The following is a 26118-nucleotide window of genomic DNA, read 5'->3' as shown; positions in this document are numbered from 1 at the left end:
AGAATGCAATATACAATACATATAACATATAAAATTTATGTTAATCAACTGCTCATGTTATTGGTGAGACTTTCTTACAGTCAACAGTAGTTTATTAGTAGTTTTTAGGAATCGAAAGTTATATGCAGATTTTAGACTGCATGGGGGTCTAAAAAGGATGTATGTAGTCAAGAACGTACAACTCCTTTAACTCCTGCGTTGTTCATGTCAATTGTACAAACTCACTTGTTAAGAAAAAATGTTATTTTCAGAAATAAATTGTAGAGCTTTAAAGTTTGTTTTATGGACATGGTTCCATAGTGTAGCAATTAGCACATCTGCTTTACATGTAGAAGGTCCTGGGTTCATGCCCCAGTGGAGCCACAGTCCATGGTTTACGGCCATGCTACCCTAAACAAGCCTGATGTCTGATCTTGGATGCTAAGCAGGGTTGGGCCTGGTTAGTACTTGGATGGGAGACCACCTAGGGAGACCAGGTGCTGTAGGCATAAAAAAAAAAAAGAAGTTTTTGTTTGTTTGTTTTTTTAACCAGGAACTCTTTACCATTTGAATGTCAACAGGTAAAAGGGAGCAACTAATTAAAAGGAAAAAAAAAAACAATCTAAAAAACTTTAAGGTGCAAAGGGAAGTTTTAAACAAGAACAATATGCAATATTGTGCCCACAATTTTTTTTTTTTTGGAATACAAACTACAGTTATTTCTAAGGGTATATTTTTGTATAAAAAATAGTAACTAAATTCACATACTTGAAAAATTTTTGAAAGTTAATAGCTTTCTTACTCTTTATTTTGAAGAAACTTTAGACTTATACAGAATTGCAAAAATAGTACAAAAGTTCCCATATACATTTCACCTTGATTTACTTTACATTACTACAACACGATCATCAAAATTAAGACATAAACATTGATACAATACTATTAACTCAACTACAGACTTTTTTCAAATCCTACCAGTTTTTCTACTAATGTCTTTTTTCTGTTCCAGGATCCTGCACTGAAATTAGCTGTCATGCCTTCATTAAGTCTTCTCCAATCTATAACAGTTGTTTCTCCTTGTCTTTCATGACCTTGACACTTAACGAAGGGTACTGGTCAGACATTACGTAGAATGTCTCTCAATTTGGGTTTCTTGGTTTCTTCAATAAAAAGAACCAGGGTTCCTTGGAGAAATGGTTGTTTCCAGAGCTGGCACAAGGCAAATAAAGATGAGCCTGGAATACCTCGTAATGCTCAAAAAAAAAAAAAAAGTTTTCTCAGATTAGACTGAAGTTATAGAATTTGAGTGAAAATAAGACAGAGCTAATGTGCCTTCCTCACTTTGTCCTATCAGAGGGTACATGAAGCTGATGTCTTATTACTGGCGATGTGAACCTTGATCACTTGGTTAAGGTGGTGTCTGCCAGGTTTCTCCATTGTAAAGTTACTACTTTTTCCCATTTATGATTCATATATATCTCAGGGGAGATTTTTAAACCCTGTTCCCCCTTAAACTTTTACTCATTAATTTTAGCATTCATGGGTGGATCTTGCCTTCAGCAATTATTGTGGTATTCTAATGGTGATTTTCTATTGCCTTCCTTCCTGCTACAATTTTAATTGGAATTCTATAAGAAAGAATTATCTTTTATCCTCATTTAGTTATTCGGTCACCTTATATTAGCGTAGACTCATGGATATTTATTTTATTCCCTGGGTTACTTATTTATGCTCAAATTGTTCCAGCTTTGGCCATTTGGAGCTCTTTCAGCTTGGCTCTCGTATCCTTTCAACATGCCACCAATTTTGTTTTGTTTTCGCATTTCTTCACTTTCTAGCACTATAAAATGTTGCATATTTATCTTGCATTTGCCCTGCCCCAGCCCTGGAATCAACTACTTCTTCAAGAAGCCATCGTTCCTTTTATTGGAGAAAATAGATCTGGGCACTGGTGTACTCATGCTTCTAAGATATCACTGCTTCTAGGCTCTCTTAAAGGACAGAATCAAGAAATATATGTGTGTGTATTAACCCATGTATATACACATATCTATATTTCTATGTTTATCTCTATTTCTACCTATCTGTATATGCATATATTTTTAACTCTAAATTCATAATGATACTTGTGACTTCATTCTAGCATCACAAGAGTTATTCTAGTACAAATTCCCTTTTATTTGTAACTTCTTTCTCTGATAGTGAGAAGCCTAATTCTATAGAATTTTGACATGAAAAGGAATCTAGAATCTCCAAAATTATGCCATTACCAGTATCTATAACCTTGATACACCATATTTATTTTCATTCTATCTATCAGTGCTATCCCTTCCTTAATCTCACCTTTTAAGACTCAAGGGGAAAGACTACTGCCTCAAAAAACCCTTTCCTGAACTGCTGTATTCCTATTCCCAACCAGTATAGGTCACTTCCCCTGCCTTATTATAATTTTATCAGTCCTAATTGATAGAAAGATTCTTGAAGTCAAGGGATAGTATCTAGTATATTGCTTTCTAAATAAAAGGAACTCTACAAATTTGTCTTGAATGAAATTGCCTAAAGGTATAAATTTTATCCGAAATACTATCAGCACACACAAAAAATGAATGCTTATTATGCAGTCCAAAACAAGTTATCAAGAAAGTATATATCATTTTTCAGAACTGTGAATTAGTAATGTTAGCTTATTCAAACTCTGAGATAAGTGATATGAAAAAAAAATGGAAACACTTAATAATTTAAAATACTATACATAAAAGGCTCACTATCTATTCTTCAGCAACATGGTGACAGTCAAGTGTGTAGGCATGTAAAATAACCACTGCTACTGTTCTTGGAAGACATTTAGCCAGGTCCCTGCAGAAATATGTATCCTAGACAATAAGAAAATTGTTAACAATCACCAAATTACCAGGGGTCATTACCTAGCACCTAACAAATGCTCGATAAATCTATTATTATTACTGTCTTTAATCAATAAGTATTGTTTCACACACATCTTTAATTTCTTTCACATGTGAATTTTGTATAAAATTTTTCTCACATCTTTAGGCAGGCCTACCTTCTCTCTCTTGATCCCTAGCTAGCCTTTCTCCATACATACTCCTCACTCTGTCTAAAAATGCTTTAGACCTTCCCCGGGACTTATGCTACAGGTCCCAGCTTAGAAGACACTTTCCTCTAGGTACCTTCCCGGAACCCCCAAACCTGGGCTAGGAGGTTCCTCTTAAGTTCCTAAAGTACTAGACCTAACCCTAACGCTGATCACATTGTATTACTATTACTATTACTACTACTACTACTACTGTTAGATGATTATTATTTTTAATCTTACTGTATTTTAACTCTCAGAACAGTGTCTAGCACATGGTGGGCACTCAAATATTTGTTAAATAAAGAGAGGACTAGATGGTATCTGAAATCATTTGTTAAATTTAGCTCAATTTATAGCTAAATTTATAGGGGGAAAAGAAAATGACACAAGACAGTGGGTTGTGTTTGTTTATTCCAAAACATATCATCCCAAATTACGGGAAATCCATAGATGTAGCCATTAAAGGTCTCTAGCACTAAACTCCAGAATAAAACTGAACCTTATTAATACAGGTTGTTTTAGTTAACTCCCTCTGTTGGCATAGTTCAAGTGTTTTCTTACAAATGCTAATTCTTTCAAATAACTATTCAGTTTTTCAGGTAACAAAACCAAATAGTAAATCTAGAACCTAAAAGGGAGCTAAGATGAGAAAGGAAAGGGGTAAAAAAACGTAATTCAGTAGGTCACAACCTTGAGAGTATATAAGAATCACCTAGGAAGTTTAAAATACAGATTTCTAGACCCCATGCCACAACTGTTACTCATTAGGTCTGGAGGAGAGCCTAGGAAAACCACATTTTAACAAGAACCTTGAAGTGATTGTAGTAGTATCAGAGGTTTCCCCATCACATGTTGAAAATACCGAAATAAAAGAAATTCAGACTTCTATGTATTCTAAGAAAAATGGAAAAACAGCAACATTTTTATATTTCCCACTTCAAATTTTATATTGCCATTCAAATCTGGCTGTGTAGGAAAATGACTGCTTTTTAAAGGCAGACTAAGGTTTAGACAAAAATGAATCTGGACACTGAACTGATGTATTTGTTACCCATCATCTAGGTTTACATCTAACTTCCCTGCCCAGAAGGCACAAAATCATTGTGTAGACCAATGACTCATGATAATAAAAGTGAGTTCTTTTTCTTCCTTTTTATTTTCTAGTTTGGTTTGTTGTTGAATTTAAAATGCTACTTGAGAAAAAAATATGAGGTCAAAAAAATGTATCTGAATAGAAATTACTATTTTTATCTACTGAATATGAGGGCAATTATAATTTATTGAGTTGTCAAAGTTAAAGCAGAAAGCCAGCAAGCTTGGGTTCTAATCTTTAATATGTCACTAATTAGCAGTATCATGTGCTGAAGAAGTCATCTCTCAGGGCCTCAATTTCCTCTTATGTAAAATGAAGGGGTTAATATAGCCTAGAGTTTTTCTAAATGCAGGTCACAATTCATGAATTGTGAAGTCAGTTTAGTGGGTCAGAACCAGCATGTTTATTTGTGTTAATGAAATAGGATGAAATAGAAAATGTCAGAGTGCATCACACATAGCATAGGTAGTCTTTTATAAAGCTTTTGTTTCAGTTATTTGTATGTATATAAACTGGGTAAGAATGTAAACTATTTCTTATTGTGGGATGTGCTTAAAAAATTATAGTTTGACAAGTGCTGGTGAGGATGTAGAGAAACTGAAACCTTCATACACTGCTGATGGGAATGTAAAATGATGCAGTTGCTTCAGAAAATGGTTGGCAGTTCCTCAAAAGTTTAAACATGTAATTATTGTATGACCTAGCAATTCCACTCCTAGCTATGTATGTCTGTGTATGTATATCTCCAAGAGAAATGAAAACACATGTCCATATAAAAACTTGTACATGAATGTTCATAAACTATTATTCACAATGATCCCAAAGTGGAAATATTCCAAATGTTCATCTACTGATGAATGAATAAACAAAATGTGGTCTATCCATATAAAAGTACATATATTACTTGGCTGTGAAAAGGAAAAAAGTACTGATACAGGCTACAACATGAACTTTGAAAAATTATGTCAAGTGAAAGAAACCAGTCATAATAGATCACATATTATATGATTCCATGTATATGAAATGTCCAGAATAAGCAAATCTATAGAAACAGAAAGATTAGTGATATGTGATATGGCCATGGTGGGGTATGTGGGGATACTGGGGGCATACAGAACTACTGACTGCTAATGGGTTTTTTTTCTTTTTTCTGGGAGGTGATAAAAATGTTATAAAATTGATTGTGGTCAGCGATGGCTGAATATACCAAAAAACCACTGAATTGCATATTTTAAATAGGTAAGTTGTATAGTATATGAATTATATTTCAATAAAACTGCTATTTAAAAAATTATAATTTGAAAGTCATTAGACGGGATGATAGATGATTACTGAGGTCCTGGGAACTCTCAGTGTGCCCCCGACACAAGGCTCACATCGCCCATCTTCACATCATGGTTATTTGGATTGGAGGTGGAGCAGTATCATAGAAATAACAGCTGATTCCAATTCTGATGCCAACAAGACACATGGCGACCTGTATTATACTTCTATGTAAAATGAGGGGGTCGGTCTAAAAACAAAGGAGATAATAAATGTAAAACAGTGCCTGACATACTGCTTGAGGTCAGAACCAGTCTTGTCAGCCTTTTCATGCCTCTGTGTCTAAGACACATTCAATAAACACTATTCTAAAGGTTTAGTTAACCGAACACATATTTGAGCTTAGCTTAGTTTGCATGTCATATTGTCTTAACAAGGACTGTCATAAGGCTCTGATAAAAAATAATTCATAAATGTAATATTTGCTTCAGCTGTTTGATGTTTTTAGTGCAAAAATTATTCTCTATAATATCATATCACAGAAGTAGTAACACTATTTGAAAAGAAATTAGTGGTTTCTTTAAAACACTGAAATTTTATTTTATGATTATTAGAAAAACTACCATCTCTTTTTTAATGTTTTGGCCACTTTGAGCAATTACTTTTTATAGTTTTTATTCAAAAGTCAAGTTAAACATAAATCACTTCTTTAGTATAAACGTTACTAAAGTGCAAAAAAGTTAAGTCAAGATATAAATGTTAGGTCTTTATAAGGTCTTTGTGCAATTGAAAAAAAATTGATCTTCAATTAGGTCAGTAATTTTCAAAAGGAGCTTCCGCAGCCACGGTGGAATCTGTCAGCATCCCTCCATCTTCCCATACCACCATCCTCCTTCAACCTCCTCCTTTCTTTTGGGGAACCTCTCCTCTGTAGGTCTCGACAAGCACTCCAGACCAGAGCTGTCATTTTCTTCACCATTTCTTCACCAGGGTGACTAGTCAAGGGAAAGGCCTGCTCATCATAAACAATAAGAAGCAGAAGTCTCTGCCTGCTCTTGTCCGCCCCTTCCCCTAAGCCCATTCTACCTCCCAAAGGAAACCTCTGTCATCGTTTAGAGTATAAGCTTTCTGACATTGCCTATATGTGATAATAAAAATAACAGCAAACATATGACACTGTGTGCCAGTTACTGTTCTAAGCAATCTACATAATCTCATTTCATCTTCACAACTCATGAGGTAGATATTATTATGATGCCTATTTTACAAATAAGAAAAATGAGGCACAGAGATGTTAACATACATCATGCATAAAAACACATTTTTAAAAAAATTACAGTTGTTTTATGTTAATGTGTTGTCCAGCAATTATTTATTTCTCCTTGGACATCTTTCCACATCGAGACATATAGATCTACCTCAACCTTTCGGGATCACTTAATATTTCCTCCAAAATAGTCTATAACTTATTTTATCAGTCAATGAACATGTAGGTTGCTGTAGGTTCTTCATTATTAAGAACAAGATTGCAATGAACACTCTCCTACTCTTGCCTTCATAGAGGTGTGCATTTTCGGTGTAAACTCCTAGAAGCAGCATTTCTAGTTCAAAAGGCCGGTGTGTTAAAAATTTTAATAGACATTCCCAAATGTTCCTCCAAAAAAGTTGCATGAATTTATATATATTTTTGCATCAGTTTATATTTGAACCATGAGCTATATGAGAAAGCCTATTTTCCACATCCTTGTCAATATTGAGCATTATTATTTTTATTTTTCCCAATCTACTAGATGTGTGAAAAATGGTACATTATTGTTTTAGTTTTTATTCCTTTAATCATGGGGAAAGTTGAATATGTTTTCAACTTAGCCACTCAATACATTTATTTTTTGAAACTACAGTTACTTTTTAATGTCATTTATAAATTGTTTATTATCTCAACAACTTAATTACTTTTTAAAATTGCACAAGGACTTCTGAATATCATGTGTAACTCCTTGTACAATTCAAATTGCCTCTCACAGCAGCTGTCCTTCCCTGGTGTCTGATTCCTATCCAGATCTCATTAATATTCTTTCCAATAGAAATGTTGCTTGACTATACAGATGAGATTCTCCTTTCCGGAGAGTTCCCTTTTGTAGGGCACCTACCCCTGGTTCCCTTTTGTAGGGCATCTACCCTTTGACTGCTCATTAATATTCCCACCAGAGCACAGCCCTCTGAGAAGCCTGACTGACACTACATGACAATCCATGCATTAAGATCACTATTTGGGGTGATACTCCAGCTGTTACCCTTAGCTAGCTAGTCTAATGCCTCTCATTTGTGTGGGGGTGGATGAAGGCTCTGAATATCAGAATCATCTGATATTTGGAATCTGAATCTCTCATATAAAATCTAAACACATCTAATTTTTCTGAAAAGGGTCCCCTATGATTCCAATGTAAAAATAGCTTCAGGTGTTTAGTTTTGGTTTGATCCCAGGGATATATTAAGCAAGAGCAGAGAGGCAGACACCGACCCTAATCACCAATCATCTAGATGAACTGTATCAGAACCAGGCAAAAGTTTGGACCACTTTAGCATAAGCCTGGGATCAGTTATTGAGAACTGGTTATATGCAAGGTGATTCATTCTATTTTATCTTTTTCACTTAATCCTATTATACCATGAAACAAACATTATTATTTTCATCTTACAGAGGAAGAAACCGAGGCTCAGAAAGGCGAAATAGCTTGCTCAAGGTCACACAGCTAGTAAGAGGCAGAGACAGGATTTGAAACAGTCTGACAAACCTTAATGGTCTAACGACTTACTGCACAACACATCTTCCTGGTTTCTGGGGGTGGTCTGGCCCAGTCTTAAATGTCTTGAAACTAGAAATGGTAAAGGCTGGGCCAGATGCCCCAGCCTGTTCCATATCTAAGCTTACTTCCTTTCAGTTCAGGTCTACATTTTCAGTCTACCACTTACTGAGTAACATTAGGAAATTACTCTGAGCCTTATCCTCATCATCTACCATATGTCATCGTTTACCACATGTGAGATACTGTTTTGCATATATAAACTTATTAATCCTCTTAGTAACACACTCAGAATATTGTCCCACCTTATAGATGAAGAAACTGTGGCCCAGACAGGTTAAATAAATGTTAGCTCTTATTCATTTTTTAGAAGGCTGGCATGGAAACAAGTGATCTCTAGTACACAGAATAATACAGAAATACAGTTTCAGTGTACATTGCATTTCAGGGTCAACTTATTTTTGTTAAATTACCAATTAATAAAAGAGTATCTCTAATGTCATCTCTGAGAAACTGGTAGTGACCACCAGGAACACCAGATCTACTCAAAACTGTGACATCATTTCTCTGTACCAAAAAGTCTAAGTGTCTCTCAAATTATACCTTGTAAAGGCCAAATTTTAGTTGTTCTCAATACCTCTGTAAAAACTCTAAGTCGAAGATGATACAACTATTATCTTCCCATGGTTTCTATTACATTATTCATTCACTTGAATATCTTGTCTTCTTGTACTTTTGAAACCCGAAATAGCTTTTACATAATTGTAGTAATTTTTACATATCTTATTTCAACAGTTAAAAGAGTAACCTCCACTTATAGCCTTTAAAAACTGACTTTGGTCTAAAATTTTTAGGTCATGAAGAACCACCCAAGAACCTAATTTTTTTTTTTTAATTAAGGCATTATCAGATCTAATCTAAGTTTAATTCTAACTGTCTCTCAAATCTAATTTGTTATATATTCACTGGGTTCTTCCTTCCTTCCCCTTCCCCCACAGTTGATAATTAACTCATTGTAAAGGCAAACTAATGCAGTGAGGGCTTTTTCAGTATTTTTTCACATAGTAAGGAAAATCTCTTTCGGTAAGTACAAAAATGGATAATTATGTCAATAACTTCAAATTCAGAGGAAAAGTAGAGAAAAAGCGTAGGTAATTGGAAAAAGAATGTAGAAATGGAGGGTAGACCACCGCCATTATACAAAACATAAATTTACTCTGAACAGCCTGTTTCTCTTTTAACCTTTGTACCATTCCACACTTTATCATCAGATGCATCAAATGTCAGTGCCTGGTACCTTGTAGGGGCTCAATGAATATCTGTTATACAAATGCAAAAGAATATTATGCTCGTTCTCAGAAGACAATATTTCAACAAAGGTCTATCTACATAATTGGATATCTGTCTATGAAGTATATGCTCATAGGTTTTGCCAATTACATGCTTAATTAAGACAAAGTGGCTAATGAAAGAGTCTTCTTTACAGTGTCAAAGCAGAACACACATAAACACTAAATTTAAAAAGTCTGCTTCCGTTAAAGATATAACCTCCTTATACCAATCTTTTGTCCTTAATAATTAATCAAGTTTTCTCCAAATACAGGGCTTCTTAGTTTCATTCCTGGCCATTTCCAGGAAGGGCCTGGCTTCCACTCTTCTTATCTGAAATTTTAGATGCTTTGTTTTTTTCAGGTCTTGCTCAATCTGAAAAGCCAGTTCAGATCAATTTAACCAGTCCCTTCAAGGAGAATTAAAACGGGTTTACTGAAAAGTGACTCCTCTCTAGGCAAGTTCTCTAATCTTTTCTTTTTGTCAAAATCTGAGAAGCTAACATTGAACAATGCTTCAATCAAGGACAAGTACAGCTGAAGCTGGTCACAAAGAATTACCAAATCACGCAGCCACAGAAGTGATAAAATTCTGCTAATCTTAACTGATGCTATCCACCTTATTTCTTAATAAGGACTGCTCACAAATATATTGTTAGTGTTTTAATTAAATTTTAATGTTAATCTTCTAAAAATTATATCAAATTTGGTGCTGTTTAAGAAAGTTATGGAGAGGCATTTATTGAGTAGTGGTCTTTTAGTTGGTATGGGAAAGTCAGTTTCTCTGGGTCTCAGATTCTTCATTTCAAAATCATAACAATTCACATGGAATGGTTATGAAGATTAAATAAGAGGATAAAAGTACTTTGAAAACTGTAAATTTCTATAAAAACTATTATTTTTTAAATAAAATTTTAGGGTAGTCTTGAGGGAAAAAATGGAATTAAAAAATAAGTCTACCCAATGAAGAGAAATGGGAAGAAAGTAGAACTGATTAGTTACATTATCTTGGTTTCAACTAGATGTTAACAAGAAACCCCTTGTTTAAAGCTGTTGCTGAAAATCTTTCTAATCAACACACTGCCCTATTTTAGAGTATGTAGTAAGTATAATGAAAATACTCTTTCCTTGAAGATTCTCCATAGCTTTCTTATTTTTCTCCCAGAGTAGAAAGGCTGGAGAAAAATTCTAGTTGCTTGAAGATTCTAGTCACTTGGATTTTAGTGTTTCTATACTTACTTTTAAAAATGTAATGAGTACTCTAGACTAGTATTGGCCAGCAGAAATAATGCTGGAGGTAGAGACTGACAGGTAGTAAAAGTAGCTTGGATCCTGGGAATACCCTAGAAAACTTGCACTCAAATGAAACTAATCCTGGCTATCACAGTATTCAAACCTCAGAAAGCCTCAGCGACTGTCACCTGATCTGAACCCCGATGGAACTACTTTAGCTGTTGTCCCTTTAAAAAAAAGACCAACATGTAAGCTTTGGATTGCAAACCAAAACAAGACTTGTTAAAGTGAGAAGTATATCGTCAAGGCTTATTAATTCATTCAATTAATATTTATTGAGCATTTACCATATGTCAAATAGTGCTCAATTTGTTAAAGATATACCCTTAAAAGTAACAGACAAGGTCTCTGCTCTCATGAAGCTTCCATTCTACTGTGGAAACAGGACAATTAAATACTGTGATTAGTGCTGTGAAGGAAATACAAAGAGGGTAACAGGAGGGGTGGTAGGAAAGGGGGCAAATTCTTGAGATAGTGGTCAGGGAAAGGCTCTTTGACTGAACGACATTTGAGCTGAAAACTGAATGATGGGAAGGAGATAGGCAGCCAGCCAGGTGAAGAGAAGTGATGGGGGAGTTTTCTAGGTAGAGAAAATAGCAGATGCAAAGGTCCTGAGGCAGGAATAATATGGCTAAGGAGTGAATGAGAAGTATGAGATGATAACAGATGAATGGCAGCCAGATTAAGTAAGGATTTACAAGCAATGGTAAAGATTTTAATGCTATTCTAAGTGTGATGTGAAGCCAGACACTGTTATATAATAGTGTTTGCAAGATGAGATATATTTCATGTGCTCTGGTATTTAACTGCTTATTATGTGTATAATGGCCACAAAATGAAAAGGCCAGGTTCTCACACTTAGAAGGTTTCTAATCTTTTAAGGAAGCAATGATTCGTAAATAGTGACAACATTAAGATTAAAAAAATAAAGAAAAAAAAGTGCTAAGTGAAGACGTAGGAGGGAGCCACTGATTCAAATAGGAGAAATTAGAAAAGGCTTTGTTTTTTTAAAGTAGCATTTTATTTGAGCTCTTAAGGGAAAAGATTTCAGCAGGAGTAGGAGGAGAGAGGAAGGAGCATGAGGTTGTAGGAACTGCATGAGCAAAGGCACAGAGGCAGGAAAAGACAGGGTGGGTCCAGGAAACCAGGAATTATTACATAACTACAATGCCAGGTGGGTGGGTAGTGATGTGCGAGATAAGCCTGGAAAAATAAGCTGTCAGGGTGTGGGAGTGGGGGCCTTGAATGGCATACAGAGACACTAGATTTAACTGATTTAGGCATTGGTTTCCCTTAAGTATGTAAATGAATCTCTTGAGGTACTTATTAAAACTATAAATTCCCAGGCCCCATTCCCCCATATATATGGATTTGTTTGTCTAGGTGGGATCTGGGAATCTACCTTTTATAACCAACACCCCAGGTGATTCTGAAACAGATAATCAAGAGCACCCTACTTTGAAAAACAGTGTTATTTTTTTTTAATGACTATTCTGGACTGTCAGGGAAAAACTGAAGCTAAGTGTAAGGATTGTTCAAGGACTCTAGCAAAAAAGGGGAATCTGAACTAAAAGACGGTGGAAAGAGGCATTATCACTGACTGTTGGGGCAGAATTGGTCAAATCCGTGATTAAATGTAGGAGGAGAAGACTGAAGTGTTCAAGACAACATCAAGCTTTCTCCTTAGAAAAACTAGGTACCTGGTATATAGGGACTAACCACATGGTCTACCAGGTAGTTGGAAATACAGATCTGGAACTCAGAGATATGCAGAGACACTAAAAATCCTAGTTTGGTATTCCAAAGTAAACTCAAGACAAATTAATTAAAGAATTAAATATAAAAAGTAAAACCATAAAAATTAGAAGGAAATTGAAGTGAATCCTTAATCCATCTCTGGATGGCAAAAGACTTTTAAGCATAAAAGCAATAGGAGAATTCCCAAAGAAAAGGGTCTACAAAAAAGTAACATCTATGAAATTAAAAGGCAAATAATTAGTTAAACATTTGACCGAAGGACAAAGAATTACTATTTTTAAAATGAAGAGCTTACATAAATCACAAAGAAAAACACTGAACAGTTTCTGTATGGAACAGTGAAAGTTGTTAAATGACTCGGCTTGGCAACTTAAAGCTCTTGTCATAAAATGAAACTTGCCTTTCTTACAGTCACTAGAAATGATGGTGTTTCATGGCATAGATCAGCAGGGCTCTTAAGACTTACATTATCAGTAAGTATTAACCTGAAAGTACCTAAAAAATACCAATCTTTGCAACTTCTATTGTCCTGAGGGCACAAACACTTTAAATTGCCTCCCTTGCTAGCCCTGTGGAAAATGTCTTTACTGCACTCAGTCCTTCCTCAGGCTCTATGTATCTAAAATGGGTGAAAGGTTAGGAATGAGATAGAAAATAATTTCAGAATGTCTAGTAAGCGGGGGCTCAAAGTCATCCTTTCAGCACAGAGGGTGTAGAGACTTTGGGATCAAGAGTCCAAATCTCTCATTTCACAGATGAGGTTCAGAGAGGATAAATGACTTACCTAAGATAACCTAAGTGGCTGGTTTTCAAAACCAAGTTAGAAATCCTGACTTTGAAGCCAGCACCCTTTCCATTTTGCAGTGCTGCTTCATCAATTCATAAATTCTGGCTTCTCATAACAATAGGCATTTAAAATACCAATTTAAACTCCTTGTATACTTTCTAATTTGTCAATCCACTCATTCAATTTGACCTAATAAAAACCTATACTCTCTTCCCCAGATAAATGAAAAACCCTAAACAACAAAATAATAAAGATGTTAAGACCCAAATAAAAATGGGAATAGATGAACCAAATTACAATTCACAGAAGAAACTGAAATGAAAATGAGTATATGAAGTGTTCACTCTTACTAGTAATTAAAGAAATACAAATTACAACTTTTGCTTATCAAACCAGTAAAGATAAAAAAATAATATTCACTGTTATGAAAGACACACTAAGACAGGCACAATCACTGCAGGTGAGAATGTTAATTAGTCTAATCTTTATGAAAAGCAATTTGGCAGTAGGTTTAGTATTTTTAAATTTTCATGCCCTTTGACCTAGTTATTCAATTTTGGAGAATCTAACCTAAAGAAATGAGTGATTTGTACAAAGATTTATGCATAAATTTATTCTTAGTTTTTTTTTACTTAATAATGTAACAATCAAAACACCCAAATGCACCGTTAAATTATGCAATATCAATACAATAGAGTATTAAATAGCCATTAAAATTATTTTCAAATGATTTCAATGCCATGAAAAATTATGACATACTGTAAAAGTAGGCAATACAAAACTACATCTGCTATAATAGTATGAGCCCAATTAGCTGTGTGTTCATGAGTGTGTGTGTGTGCACGCATGTGTGTATATGAGAATCAAATTTTTAAAAAAGACTTAAAGGAAATACACCAAATGTTAGTTCTCTCCAGAACAGATTATGGAATATTTATCTTCTTTATAATTATATTTTCCCCAAGTTTTCTATAGTGAGTATATATAATTATTTTCTAAATGTGTTTGTATTTGTGAAAATAAAACAAGAAGTATATGTATAAAACTTAAAAAGTTTTTTGAAAAAAGATAAATTTGCAAGTCACTCATATTGGAGATGTTGAAGTCATGGGAATAGATCAAATTGCACAGGGAGAGAGTATAATGAGACTAAGATGCTGGACAGGGCCATGGCAAACATCCACATTGAGGGGGCAAAAAGGCTGTGAGTTAGCAAAGGAGCATGGGAGGAAACGGTCCAATTAGTAGAGAACCAGGTATACAATCATGTCAAGAAAGCCAAATGAAAGGAAGAAACAGAAAAGCTGTCCACTTGGTCAAACGTTCCCAAGCAGTAAGGAGAATAGTGACAGAGCCATTACAGGGAAATCACTGGTCTATGCATGGACAGACAGATTTCCTGTAATGCTGGAGGCAGAAGCCAAATCTGAGCAAATGTTACCTGTTTTGTAAAACTGACTATGAAGAAAAGAAACCTGGGCCATTTGCTTAAATTTCGATTTATGGAAGAAAAAAAGATCGTGGAAATCTAAAACCAAGTAAAAACGTATCAGGATTATTCATCTATGGGTAATGACACAAAAATTGGCAATACTTTGGTGTGCAAGAAAAAATATGTTTGAGGGATTGTAAGGTTTTCTAAATAGTAAGCTCTGTTATAGGATAAATAAGGGAGAAAAAAAGCTCTACATTTGTTATCAGAAGTAAAAAAAGTTGCATCTTTTTTTCTAAAAATGAAAGTTCTTAGTTTTAGAGTAGCATTGTTAAGAAATTCTTTGAAAGAAAATTTTAAAAATGTAAATTTCTGTGACATCATGTTAACTTCTTATGACTGGATGTATGAAGTCTCTAGAAACATTTTCTAGTATAAAGAAATCATTTGACATGCTGAATAATAAATTGTTTGTTGGGTCAAACCTTGTACTTTTTATGAAAAGAGGTCTGCATTAGCACAATAACTTGACTGAGCCTCAAGGACTTTGCATCCAGTCACAGAATTAACAACATATCAGTATGGTCCTACCAAGAGTACCATTTACCATAGAATTTCAATTCCACAGTCATTAAGTAGAAGCTACTCAATTTACAACCACTTATTTGTTACTAAAAAACCTTGAGAGTCTGTGTTAAGTAATTTAACATCACCTGAAGATGACTGTACACAATTCAAAATAAAGTACTTCAACTTCTTATCAAAAAATATACAGTGAAAAACCATAGCAATCTTAAAATAAAAAAGACTTTTCTTATGGAAATTCCTGACTTAAGAACCAAGTTACACATTCTCCTATCTGCAATCTAAATGGAACTCGCTATTTCTGAGTATATGAAATTAAGAATGCCTGAAAATTAATTTCACAGTCTACGTAAATGATGGCAAATTCTCCCAAATTGTGGTTAGGTAGCCTTTTATGGCAAACATGTCTAAAGACCTCCCACATTCTCAGCCTACTTTTTTTTGTGTGTGTATATGTCTTGAAGAATTTCGTACTCAAAAATATTATAAGAAAACAACATAATCATTATAGGTCCCCAAATTATAAGCATATATACCAACTGCCTTTCCAAATATTCCTGGGGGAGACCACTTTCCTAGAGTGCAAACAGAAAGAAAAGAGGTAAGGAATGTCCAAAAAAATGTGTTCAACAAATATTATGGCTCAAATTGCCAAACAGGAAAACCACCATCTGTATTATTAACTTACCATCTCTATGTAAAAAATGAAAGACAATCATATAGAAGAGACCATGTCATGTTCATCCTATGTATACCAGAACAGTGGCACAAAGTAAGCAATTAATAAAAGCCTGAAGTTATATGAAGAGCACTCGAGACTACTTATAGACTTCAGATCATCAAAACTCTACAAAGACTCTTCAAATATTTCTCACTCTTTCCTCTTCTACCTATTTACCCAACCTGCCCCTGACTCCAAAGACAAAAGAAAAAGACATTTTGAGGGCGCCTTAGCAAGAAACAGTATCTTGTTATAAAGATGTGCTGTCAATAGAATTGTTTTCACTTCTGCAGTTTTCTTTTCTCAGAATTATTAAAAGGTTGAAATTTGGCCCCCTTTAACCAGATTCTAGGACTAAATTTGAATGTAACAAGTTAAAGAAAGTTGCACAATGGAGCAATTTTTACAAAATGGCACTCCTTCGCTAATGCTGCCAGTACACTATTCTCTTCCCAGTGGCTCCACAGTTTAGCCACTACCTGGTAACAATTCTTCCAGTACAGAACAGTGAAAATAGCTCCACCAACTAGTTACTGAACTGCCGCAGAATTAACAATTGGACCTAACTCCATCTTCGAAAGGCCATAATGTTGACAGAACACAAGGTAAGAAATACATGAACTGAAGAGAACACTATTACTCAGAGGTTTTTTGCTATTATTGTTTACTTTAAGGAAAACTAGAAGTTAAAAAAAAAAAACAACTATTCTCTGTGTTCTACAGCACTCTGGGCTGCTCTGTAGTATAGCACTGACCTCACTAATACTATAAGTTGTACCTATTGATCTGCCTAACCCATTTGATTATAAACTCTTAGAGAAAGGATGATTGGAACTTTGAATCTGCAGTAGAACTGACAAAACAAGAGGCACTCAATGTTTTGTCTAAAAATTGAAATGTTCCTAATTACCTACTATGCTATGCACAAAACAAGGAAATATATACGCATGCACACTTTTTTTTGTTTTTAAACCTTCTCTCCTGATAACTCTAGAACTCCCTGAAGGGCTACCTAAGACATGATCATCCTTCATCTAGACTATAACTCCACAGGAACAAAAATATTTGTTGAGGGTCATTTTATTTTGTGTCTACATTAGACCTCAGAAGAAAGTGCTATTTCCTGGTTCCTAAAATATTTATCATTTTTGAATAGTGTTAGTAACTATGCAGATAAAAACTATTTCATTTAACCACATAAATCAAGAGCAAAATAAAGAATACCTCATGCAAAAGAAGACCTTGCCTCTAAAGGGGTATTGTCCTAAAGGTTGATAATTCCTTAACTACTTTGACTAACTTAAAAAATCAAGTTTATAAAACCATCTGAAATGGGCAGGCTTTTGGCAGCTGGATTTAGGTGAAAGACAACAGTAGTTTGAATATCTCTCACCAGGATCACTAAACTCGGTGGTTGTAAGCACCAGGAAAGAGGCAAGGACGGACGCCAGATGGCACTTACAACTTCAAGTTCAGTAGGTGTAGTCAGAAGTGTACGGTTACCTTATATTAACACCTACGTATGTTGGTGACAGGTGCCAGAGATGTATACACGATAGCGATTCGGGGATGACGCATCCAGCTGCAAGGATTGTTATATACTCAACATACCTCAAAAGGATACAAGTCTCTTAAACGAAGTTCAATTGGAAGAATGGAAGGGGAGAAAAATAGACGAGGGTGCAAGTAGCTGACGATGAAGAAAGGAAAAGAGCTGTTAAATAGCATAATACTTATTTTCCTGGTAGATTATTTTGAATTTTGATGAATTGCCACCTTCCTCCACCACACCAAAAAAGTATGTAGTTAGAAAGGAGTGTTCCCGATGGAAGAGGAGGGAGTTCCTATCAGATCCCGCCCTCAGGCAGCAAAGGCTTCAGTCCTACGTTACTTCCAACTCCAGAGCAGTACCCAAAAGTGAGGAAAGAGCAAAGGATCAGCGGTTCCTCCACTCTCTCTTTCAAGAGTTAAAGCATTCACGCTCCTTGTGCCACCCCCGCCCCAGAAGTCGCCGGAGAAAGAGCGTGTGGAGGAAAGTCGGGGTCTCCGCGCTTTGGCTGTGGAGGATGTGGAACGAGAAGGCCTTTACCTGATTAAGCGCCGTCTTTTCTCTGCGATGTTACCTGCCCTTCCACGGGTCCCAGGCGTTCTGCCTCGCGCACCTGTCGTGACCTGGCTGCAACACCTAGAGCTCCTGCGGCTCCGCCCTAGTCCGTCTCAGGGCCCCGCCCCTAACCCTGCCCACAGCCTCGGGGGCGTGCACGCCGGCCCGCCTCCCGTGCAGCCTTGGGGTGAACGTGCGCGCCGCCGGCTGCGTACCCTGCCCCAGGGGCTTCTCGCGTAGCTCCGGCTCTTGTGGGTTTGGCTGCTTTTCCAGGCCCACGTCTAACTCTCCGTTGCTCACTGAGGAATCCGCAATTCTTAACGGCCCTGGACTTTGTGCTTCTTGACTTTAGCCTTACCCCTCTGACTCAGAGTTACCGCAGTTTGACTCAGGAGCGACTAGGAGGTTTGTCCTGGGCTCAACCTTAGGCCAGTCCCCGACCAGGTTCCTGGTGCTTTCGGGGTAAGTTCTGTGCAGGGAGGGTGTTTCAGAGGAGGCCGTGTTATGTAGTGGAAGGAGCTGTAAATTAATTCTGGATCGAGTGCTTGACATTCATCAAGTCGCTTCACCTTAGTAGAGCTGAGTTTCCTCATATGAAATGAAGGATTTAGACGCCCCATAACCAAGTTTTCCAGCAGCTTTAAACGTTATTATTCCTACACGTAGAAGCTGTGCGAAAGGTTTAGAGAACTTTAAGAGGCCTAGCACTTGGTCATCCTGCCCTAAATTCTTGCCCTGGTTCCCTGAAGCCGCGTGAATACCATTTGGTGGTGTCCTTTCCTTTTCTTGCACACCAAGTGTAGTAAGGTTTCAGAGAAATTTTCTGAAGCTTTTCGGAATTCATGTAGTACTATAGAGGCTCGTGGTGGTAAATGCCTGTATTTCCAATTCCTAAAGCAGTTAAGGAAAATTTTAAATTTCAAACAGCAGTTAGACCACTCAGTGTTGCCTTCTTCAAATATCCAAGCTAGATATTCCTGGATAGGTATCAAGCATCAAGACTCTAGCAAAACCGGCAGGCAGCATGGGGATGTAAAAGAGTATGCAGTATCAATACGGGATGCTACTCCCTTGCATGTGGAGTTTTCACAATTTATCTTCACCCCCGCCTGCATTTTTTTTTCTTTTTTTAAATCAAACCAATAAAAGCCCTTATTCACTAAGAAACCTAACCCGGGTCAGAATTTGGACCTATATTTGAATTTTGACTCAGCCCCATAACCAACTAGGCAAATTATTTGCTGTCCCAAAGCCTCCCTTATTGCCCTTTTGAAATTAGAGCTGGTAGTACAGTTGACTTTTATCAGTTTGCAAGGCTGATTGCTAAATTTTGAGGGGTTTTATGAACCAGTTAAGCATAACCACTATTAAAAATCAAATTGTGTAAATTTATGGTTAAATATATTTTAAAAATAGTAAATACTCAAAACTTATCTTTTTTTTACTTCATTTTATGAATAACTGCTCAAGGTGAGATTGTCTGTTATATATCTGTATAATGGAATTACTCTATAATTTACGTATCTCTTCCTAACTGTGTTCAGAGATGGCACATTTGTAGCGTGAAATTGACTGCAATAGGAGTATTTACACCATGAGAACTGGCAAATGCTACAAATCATGTTTATTGGTTTTCTAGACCAAGTATCTGCAGCTTTTTCTGTAAACAGCCAAATAGTAAATATTTTAGGCTTTCCAGTATAATAATATTTAGTCTTTGTCACAACTACTCAACTCTTACATAAAAAAATGGGCATGGCCATGTTCCAGTGAAATTTTATTTACAAAAACAGGCAGTAGGCTTATGGAGGAAACATTGACAATCACAATTAAACCTAAAGGTGTGTCACATCTGAGGCCTTGACATCGTGAGTAGCACAAAAAAATTGAAGTATTTTTCTAGTATTTGAAAACTATTATCCAAGTCAGTAAAGAAGTTAGTCATGTCATGATAAATGAATGAAGTTTCAACATATCTCTTTACCGTTTCACTTTTGTCTTACTGGTTAACTTAGATAAAAATATCAACCAACATTCATGTCGGAACCACTCTTCTGTGGTCAATGTGGGCATCTTTTTATTTTGCTGAATCAAATCATAATAAAGCATTCATAGTCTGGGAAATATTATTCAAAAAAGAATCAAAACTAAGAGTTGAGTTTCAAGAAACAGCAAGTCTCATTGAAGGTATAGGTATAGATCAAAAAGCAAGATAGGTATTTTAGTTTAAAATTTATGCTATTTCTAAAATCATATAACCATTAACAAAAATTTTATGTTAACCCTCAAGTAGTATTGTGAATTTTACTAACATAACAAAATTATTTTTCAGATTCTGATCCCTAAAATGCCAGAGTAACAGAGTGACTTAAGTTTTTTAAATCTGAAGTTTAAAATAAACACAGAAAATAATGGTAGTGAAAATTGAGGGATACCGAAGCTAATGGAAATAAATTTCAGAATCATTGACCAATCATTGAAGAAAAATCATCATGCTCATCCAAGGAAGAAATAGATAACCTTGTGCTTCCAGGTTATTGGAATGAAAAACAAGTGTTATTGTTTTCAGAACAGTACAAAGGCTTGAAATAAAAGAATGTAAATTTGGATGTAAAGATTGTTTTATAGTTCAGCATTTAGGAGTGACAGCAGAAAGGCATGTCCATGGTTTCAAGAAATGGAGCACACATTTGGTAACCCTAAATGGTACTAATAAAACTCCTCAGCCAACTTCGGCACACACACACCAAAAACTAAGGGAACAGTTTTTAAAGGCTGTACTAAAATTCAAGATTTGTTAGAAGAATCAACTACTGACTCAATTTCCGATTTAGTGTATAAATTAAAAAAGATATCGATACTACCATAGAAGTTTTTAATACTCTTTATAGTTTAGTAAAACATAATAAGCCTTTATCTAATAGGAGGGAAATAGGATTAAAGGAAAAAGGCAGTTGTTTACACACTTGATACAATGCAACAAAAATAGCAGAACATATTGCAAAAAAGTGAAGATGACTAATCAGTCATAGCACATATCTAACATTCTCTTCTATATTCTCAAATATCTTCATATAATTTAGTCATCTCCACTTTTAAAGAAAAGCACCTAGCGATTTACCTGTAGTACACAGTTGTATCAGTTGATGATATTTCTCACTTTAAAAGAACTAGTGTCAGGAATAACAGTGTATATTAATACATTATTGTCTACTTTAAATGATTGTGGCTTTGATAATTAATATTGGAAAACAAACTTAATTGCATTTTTGTTCTAATGGTGTTCCTACAATAGTGGGAAGGAAGTCTGGAGTAGCTACAAATTGTTAGACAATTTTCTTGAAGTCCATTTGGCACTGTTTAAGTTGTTGATTATAATACAGTATCTGAAATAAATCGTTTTAAAATATTCTGAATAAAATTCTGTTTATCACCAATCCAGTAAAAATAAAATTGAGTTCAAAAGTATAGCTAAAGAACTTGAAATTTTAAAAACTGGTCAAGTACTAGGGTCGAGATGGGTGGCCTGTAGTTTATGAATTGCCATTGTTGTATGTCAGGCATATCCTTTATTATATATGCATTTTCTCATTCTTTTTATTCTGGTTTGGCAAAGAGATTAGCTAACATTAATTTCTTGCAAGACCTTGCTTTAGTGACATTCTGGAAAAATTTTCGTTATTTTCAGTTGCATTGCAGTCAAAATTAACTAACATACAGAAAATAAAAAAATTAATGAAGTATTCCATAAAAGCTTTGGACAATTTAAAGTTGGTAGCATTAATTGGATTATTTGTCTTATTGAGTTGTAAAAATTGTCTATATATTCTGGATACAAGTCTTTTATCAAATACATGCTTTGAAAGTATTTTCTTCCAGCCCATGGCTTGTTTCTTAATTTTCCTTAATGGTTATCTTTCAAAAAGCAGTTTTAAGTTTTGAGGAAGTGGTTTATCAATTTTTTCTTTTATGGCTTGTGCTTTTTTTCATTCTACCTGAGAAATCTGTGTCTAACCCAAGGTTACAAAGATTTTTGCCTATGTTTTATAGTTTCAGAAATTTTATTGTTTTAGCTCTTACTTCTAGGTCTGTGATACATTTCAAGTTAATTTTTTGGTGTGAGGTAAAGGTCCAGCATTTCCATATGGATATCTTGTTGTTCAGCACCATTTGTTGAAAAGACCGTCTTTCCCCATTGAGTTACTTTGGCTTCCTTGTTGAAAATTAAAGGGATATATATTTGTGTTGGTCTATTTTTGGACATTCTATTCTATTCCATTTAACTACGTAACTATGATAATCTTTTAATAATTAAAATAATTTACTTAAGTAAAAAGCATTCTGTAGTTATTCTTGGATATTATGAATTCTATACATGTGAACAATTTGCATTCTTCCCAAACATCTATTTAAAATTCATCAGTTTTAACTAATTTGAAATATATAGTTAATTCATTCAATTAACAATATATGTGTATTAAAGGTATTTTGCCATAAGTAATTACTAGGATAGTGAAGTTATCTTTGTAGGGAATATGCTTTTTTTTTTTTTTAATTATAAAAAAGTAATTAGGCCTACTTTGCTTATAGCTTCATTTTCTAAGAATGTAGAAAAGGGAATAAAATAAATTCTTGTTATGTGGAAATCTTTAAATAACCAAAACTATGTTCTATTAATGACGAATGAAACAATATTGAAAATTTCAAAAGATAAAGCAGATAAATTTTGTTCTTTGGGAATAACAATTACATAAATATCACAAATCAAGGACGAGGATTTCCTGACTTCTGCTTCCAAACAATTCCAATAAATGAAGGAGGAAGTGATTTTTCTTTTTAAAAACTTATTGTTGGCAATTGGTGTACTTCCTTTTACTCTTAGGATTTTAAACACATACAGTAATATCCCTGAACTTAAACTTTTGGGATTTTTGTCAGATTCTTAGTTTGCAGAATGTTAAATTGTTTCAGTAAAAAGTCACTCTTTTGTGGAAATGTTACAGAGCTAGGAAGATGATGCCTTACTGAGGGAGTTGGGGAACACCCAGACATTAACACTTGACTGGGAGGTGATCTCTTGCTCTGGTGGAATATCATAGGCTTTGGAGTCAGAATTCATTTGCATTTCATCTCAGACTTTTTAACATGAGTCAGGGGGCAAGTTTCTTGGCTTCTCTAAATCTCAGTTTCTTTCTTGGCAATAATAGGTGACAGTGTTGTCCTGAGGATTAAATTAAATGACACCTAGTACTCTGCTTAGCATATAGTACACATTCAGTAATTATTAGATTCCTTTCCCACTTCTCCCAGTGTTTCGTCATATAGTTTGAGAAATTTTCTGTAGGTAAATTGCATACCCCTCAGCAGAAGTTGATCTGTTGGGTTCTTATTCATTATTTTAGTAACAATGATAGGAGTTTGAAAAGTACTGGAGAATAGGCGAACATCTGAGCTCAGGGATCAGACTCTAGGATAAGAAACTAGTTCAACAGGAAGTGTGCACTGTCAGCCCCTTAAGGATCATATGCTCAAGGTGTCCAATCCTATCTCATGTTTAATACCTCAAATGTCACTTGGTGGTAGAAGACTCTCTAGGGAACCGTGTGAGAACAGTACCCAGCTGTAGTGGAAGGCTGACCTGAAAGCACCTTTTAGTCTTTTTCTAGCATTCTTTGTCCTCATGTAATTTAATTATGTCCTCTCTTGCTGCAGCTTTAAAATTCAAAGATACTCATTAGTGTCTGTCACCTTAAACTACCAGATTCTGGCCCTCTTCACCACCTCCCACCTTCATCCTGTGAAAGAGACAATGGTACTGCCTAATTTAAACTGCTTCTTGTTCCTCCTTCTTGATCTCCAACAACTACCCTTTCACAATTAATTTTATTCCTAAAGGCAGGAAAAACTTTTCAAAATGCCCTGGCTGTTTATTAGGAAGATTTCCACATCCTTGTTTGTTAGTAAACAAGAGATTCTCAGTTATGTGTGCAAATATCTTAATGTGCTTTTGAGATATTGCAGAAAAATTATTAATTTTTATTTTGAGAATATCTGCCAAAACAAAATATCCTCGATCGGTAAGATTGATCATACTAACATGATTATGGCTGCATCACTATTCCCATTCTATTAAAGAACACAATGAAGATTTGACTTTCTATATACTATTTATGGACCATATTAGGCCCTGAGAATATAAAAAGTACAGATTTGTACCTTATACTTAAATCAAAAGGAAGGCAAGCTAGGATTAGAATTCAAAGTCCCTAATTCTATTTTTTTTGGCACGTACAAGAATACTGTTATATAATGCATTGGATCTATCTCTGTCATACAAATACACAGAACTCTCTGATTCTGTATATGTAATATAGTCATATCTATGTGTGTATATTTGAATTACTAACATCTATCAAATAATATTTCATTGATTGATTTCCAAAAGCTTCTTCTTTATCTTGTTCCTTTTGTTCATGCATAAATTTGAGCCTGCTCAGAAGTATATACACTTTTTAACACTTTCTGTTCTAGTATCACTCAGATGCAGCACCATCAAACTTTTTGGCACCAGGGGCAGGGAGGGGCTCCTGTGAAAATCTAATGCCTGATGATCTGAGGTGGAGCTGAGGTGGTGATACTAGCACTGGGAGGCGGCTGCACCTACAGACGAAGCTTTGCTCGCCAGCTCGCTGCCCACCTCTTGTCATGTAGCCTGGTTCCTAACAGGCCACAGAAGGTACCAGTCTGCAGCCCGGGGGCTGGGGACCCCTGATCAAGAGTAAGAAAAACAGTCAGTCCTTAACACTTTTCTGGAGAGAGTTCTAGTTAGAAGAAATAATTAAATTTCTATTGTTTAAGCCATTGTTATGTGGATATTCTGGTATAGGCATACTTCATTTTATTGGATTTGCTTTATTGCACTATACAGGTGTTGTGGTTTTTGCAAATTGAAGCAAGACCTTCAACCAGCAAAACTATTACTACTCGCTTTATTATGATAACTCGCTTTATTTTGGTGGTCTGGAATGGAATCTGCAATATCTTCAAGGAATGCCTGCCTGTGTTTGCTGCTGAAAGCACAACTAAGTAAATTTGGTCCGTAGTTAAAGCACGTGACCTAGATGGCTTTATTTAGGTGTTCTTCCCGATTTTCAAAGACTAGATTACTTAAATTTTAATTAAACTTTTCCAGAATATAGAACAAGTGGAAATATTCTCCAACTCTTTCTATAAGACTGTAAAGCTTTGATACCAAATCCAGATAGGAAGAGAAAGAAAAATTAAACGCCAATTTCATTATTATAGACACACAAATGATAAATAAATTATTAGTAAATTAGATCCAGAAGTGTATTAAGTAGATAATATCCATGATCTAGTTGGGTTTACTCCAGGAATAAAAGGGTGGTTTAACATTAAAAAAAAAAAAAAAAAAAAAAAACTATCAATGTAAATTACCATATTGACAGATTAGAGGGGGAAAAGTCTATGATTATCTCAATAGAGGTAGAACAGGCATTTGAATTCAATACCCATTCATGATAAAAGCTCTTAGCAAGCAAGAAAGAAAACTCCTAATTTGTTAAAAGAAATCTACAAAAAACTTAAAGTGAACATTTCCAACATTAAAAGCTTATAAGACCTCTCTCCCATACCAGGAACAAAGTAAGGATGTCTACTATTACCACTTCTTTTTTTTTTTTTAATTACCATTTCTGATCAGCATTTTACAGGAAGTCCTAGAGAGAGCAGTAAGTCAAGGGAAAAAAAGAAATATAAGAACTTAAAAAGAAGACACATTGACAGGCAATATCTTTATAGAAAACTTGAAAGTATATAATCATAAATTGTTAGAAATAATAATTGAGTTTAGCAAG

At 35.1% G+C, this 26118-nt stretch overlaps 3 protein-coding genes across 3 annotated transcripts in view; 1 reads left to right on the top strand and 2 right to left on the bottom strand.

Moving 5' to 3' along the window:
• LIMA1 (LIM domain and actin binding 1) overlaps positions 1-18361 on the bottom strand; it is a 73760-nt gene extending 55399 nt beyond the window's left edge. The window contains exon 1 of the mRNA XM_016151825.2: positions 18227-18361. The gene's annotated coding sequence lies outside the window, so the exon portion shown is untranslated. The remainder of the gene's footprint in view (positions 1-18226) is intronic.
• A 103-nt stretch (positions 18362-18464) lies between these two features.
• The window catches only part of LARP4 (La ribonucleoprotein 4), a 144122-nt gene continuing 136468 nt past the window's right edge, over positions 18465-26118 (top strand). The window contains exon 1 of the mRNA XM_016151829.2: positions 18465-18703. The gene's annotated coding sequence lies outside the window, so the exon portion shown is untranslated. The remainder of the gene's footprint in view (positions 18704-26118) is intronic.
• The window catches only part of FAM186A (family with sequence similarity 186 member A), an 81194-nt gene continuing 74039 nt past the window's right edge, over positions 18964-26118 (bottom strand). The window contains exon 8 of the mRNA XM_036235863.1: positions 18964-19132. Within this exon, the coding sequence (XP_036091756.1) occupies positions 18964-19132 (169 nt within the window). The remainder of the gene's footprint in view (positions 19133-26118) is intronic.

The sequence above is a fragment of the Rousettus aegyptiacus genome, unplaced genomic scaffold, assembly GCF_014176215.1.
Source record: "Rousettus aegyptiacus isolate mRouAeg1 unplaced genomic scaffold, mRouAeg1.p scaffold_m13_p_2, whole genome shotgun sequence".
NCBI lineage: Eukaryota > Metazoa > Chordata > Mammalia > Chiroptera > Pteropodidae > Rousettus > Rousettus aegyptiacus.
This window is presented reverse-complemented; position numbering and strand designations above follow the sequence as displayed.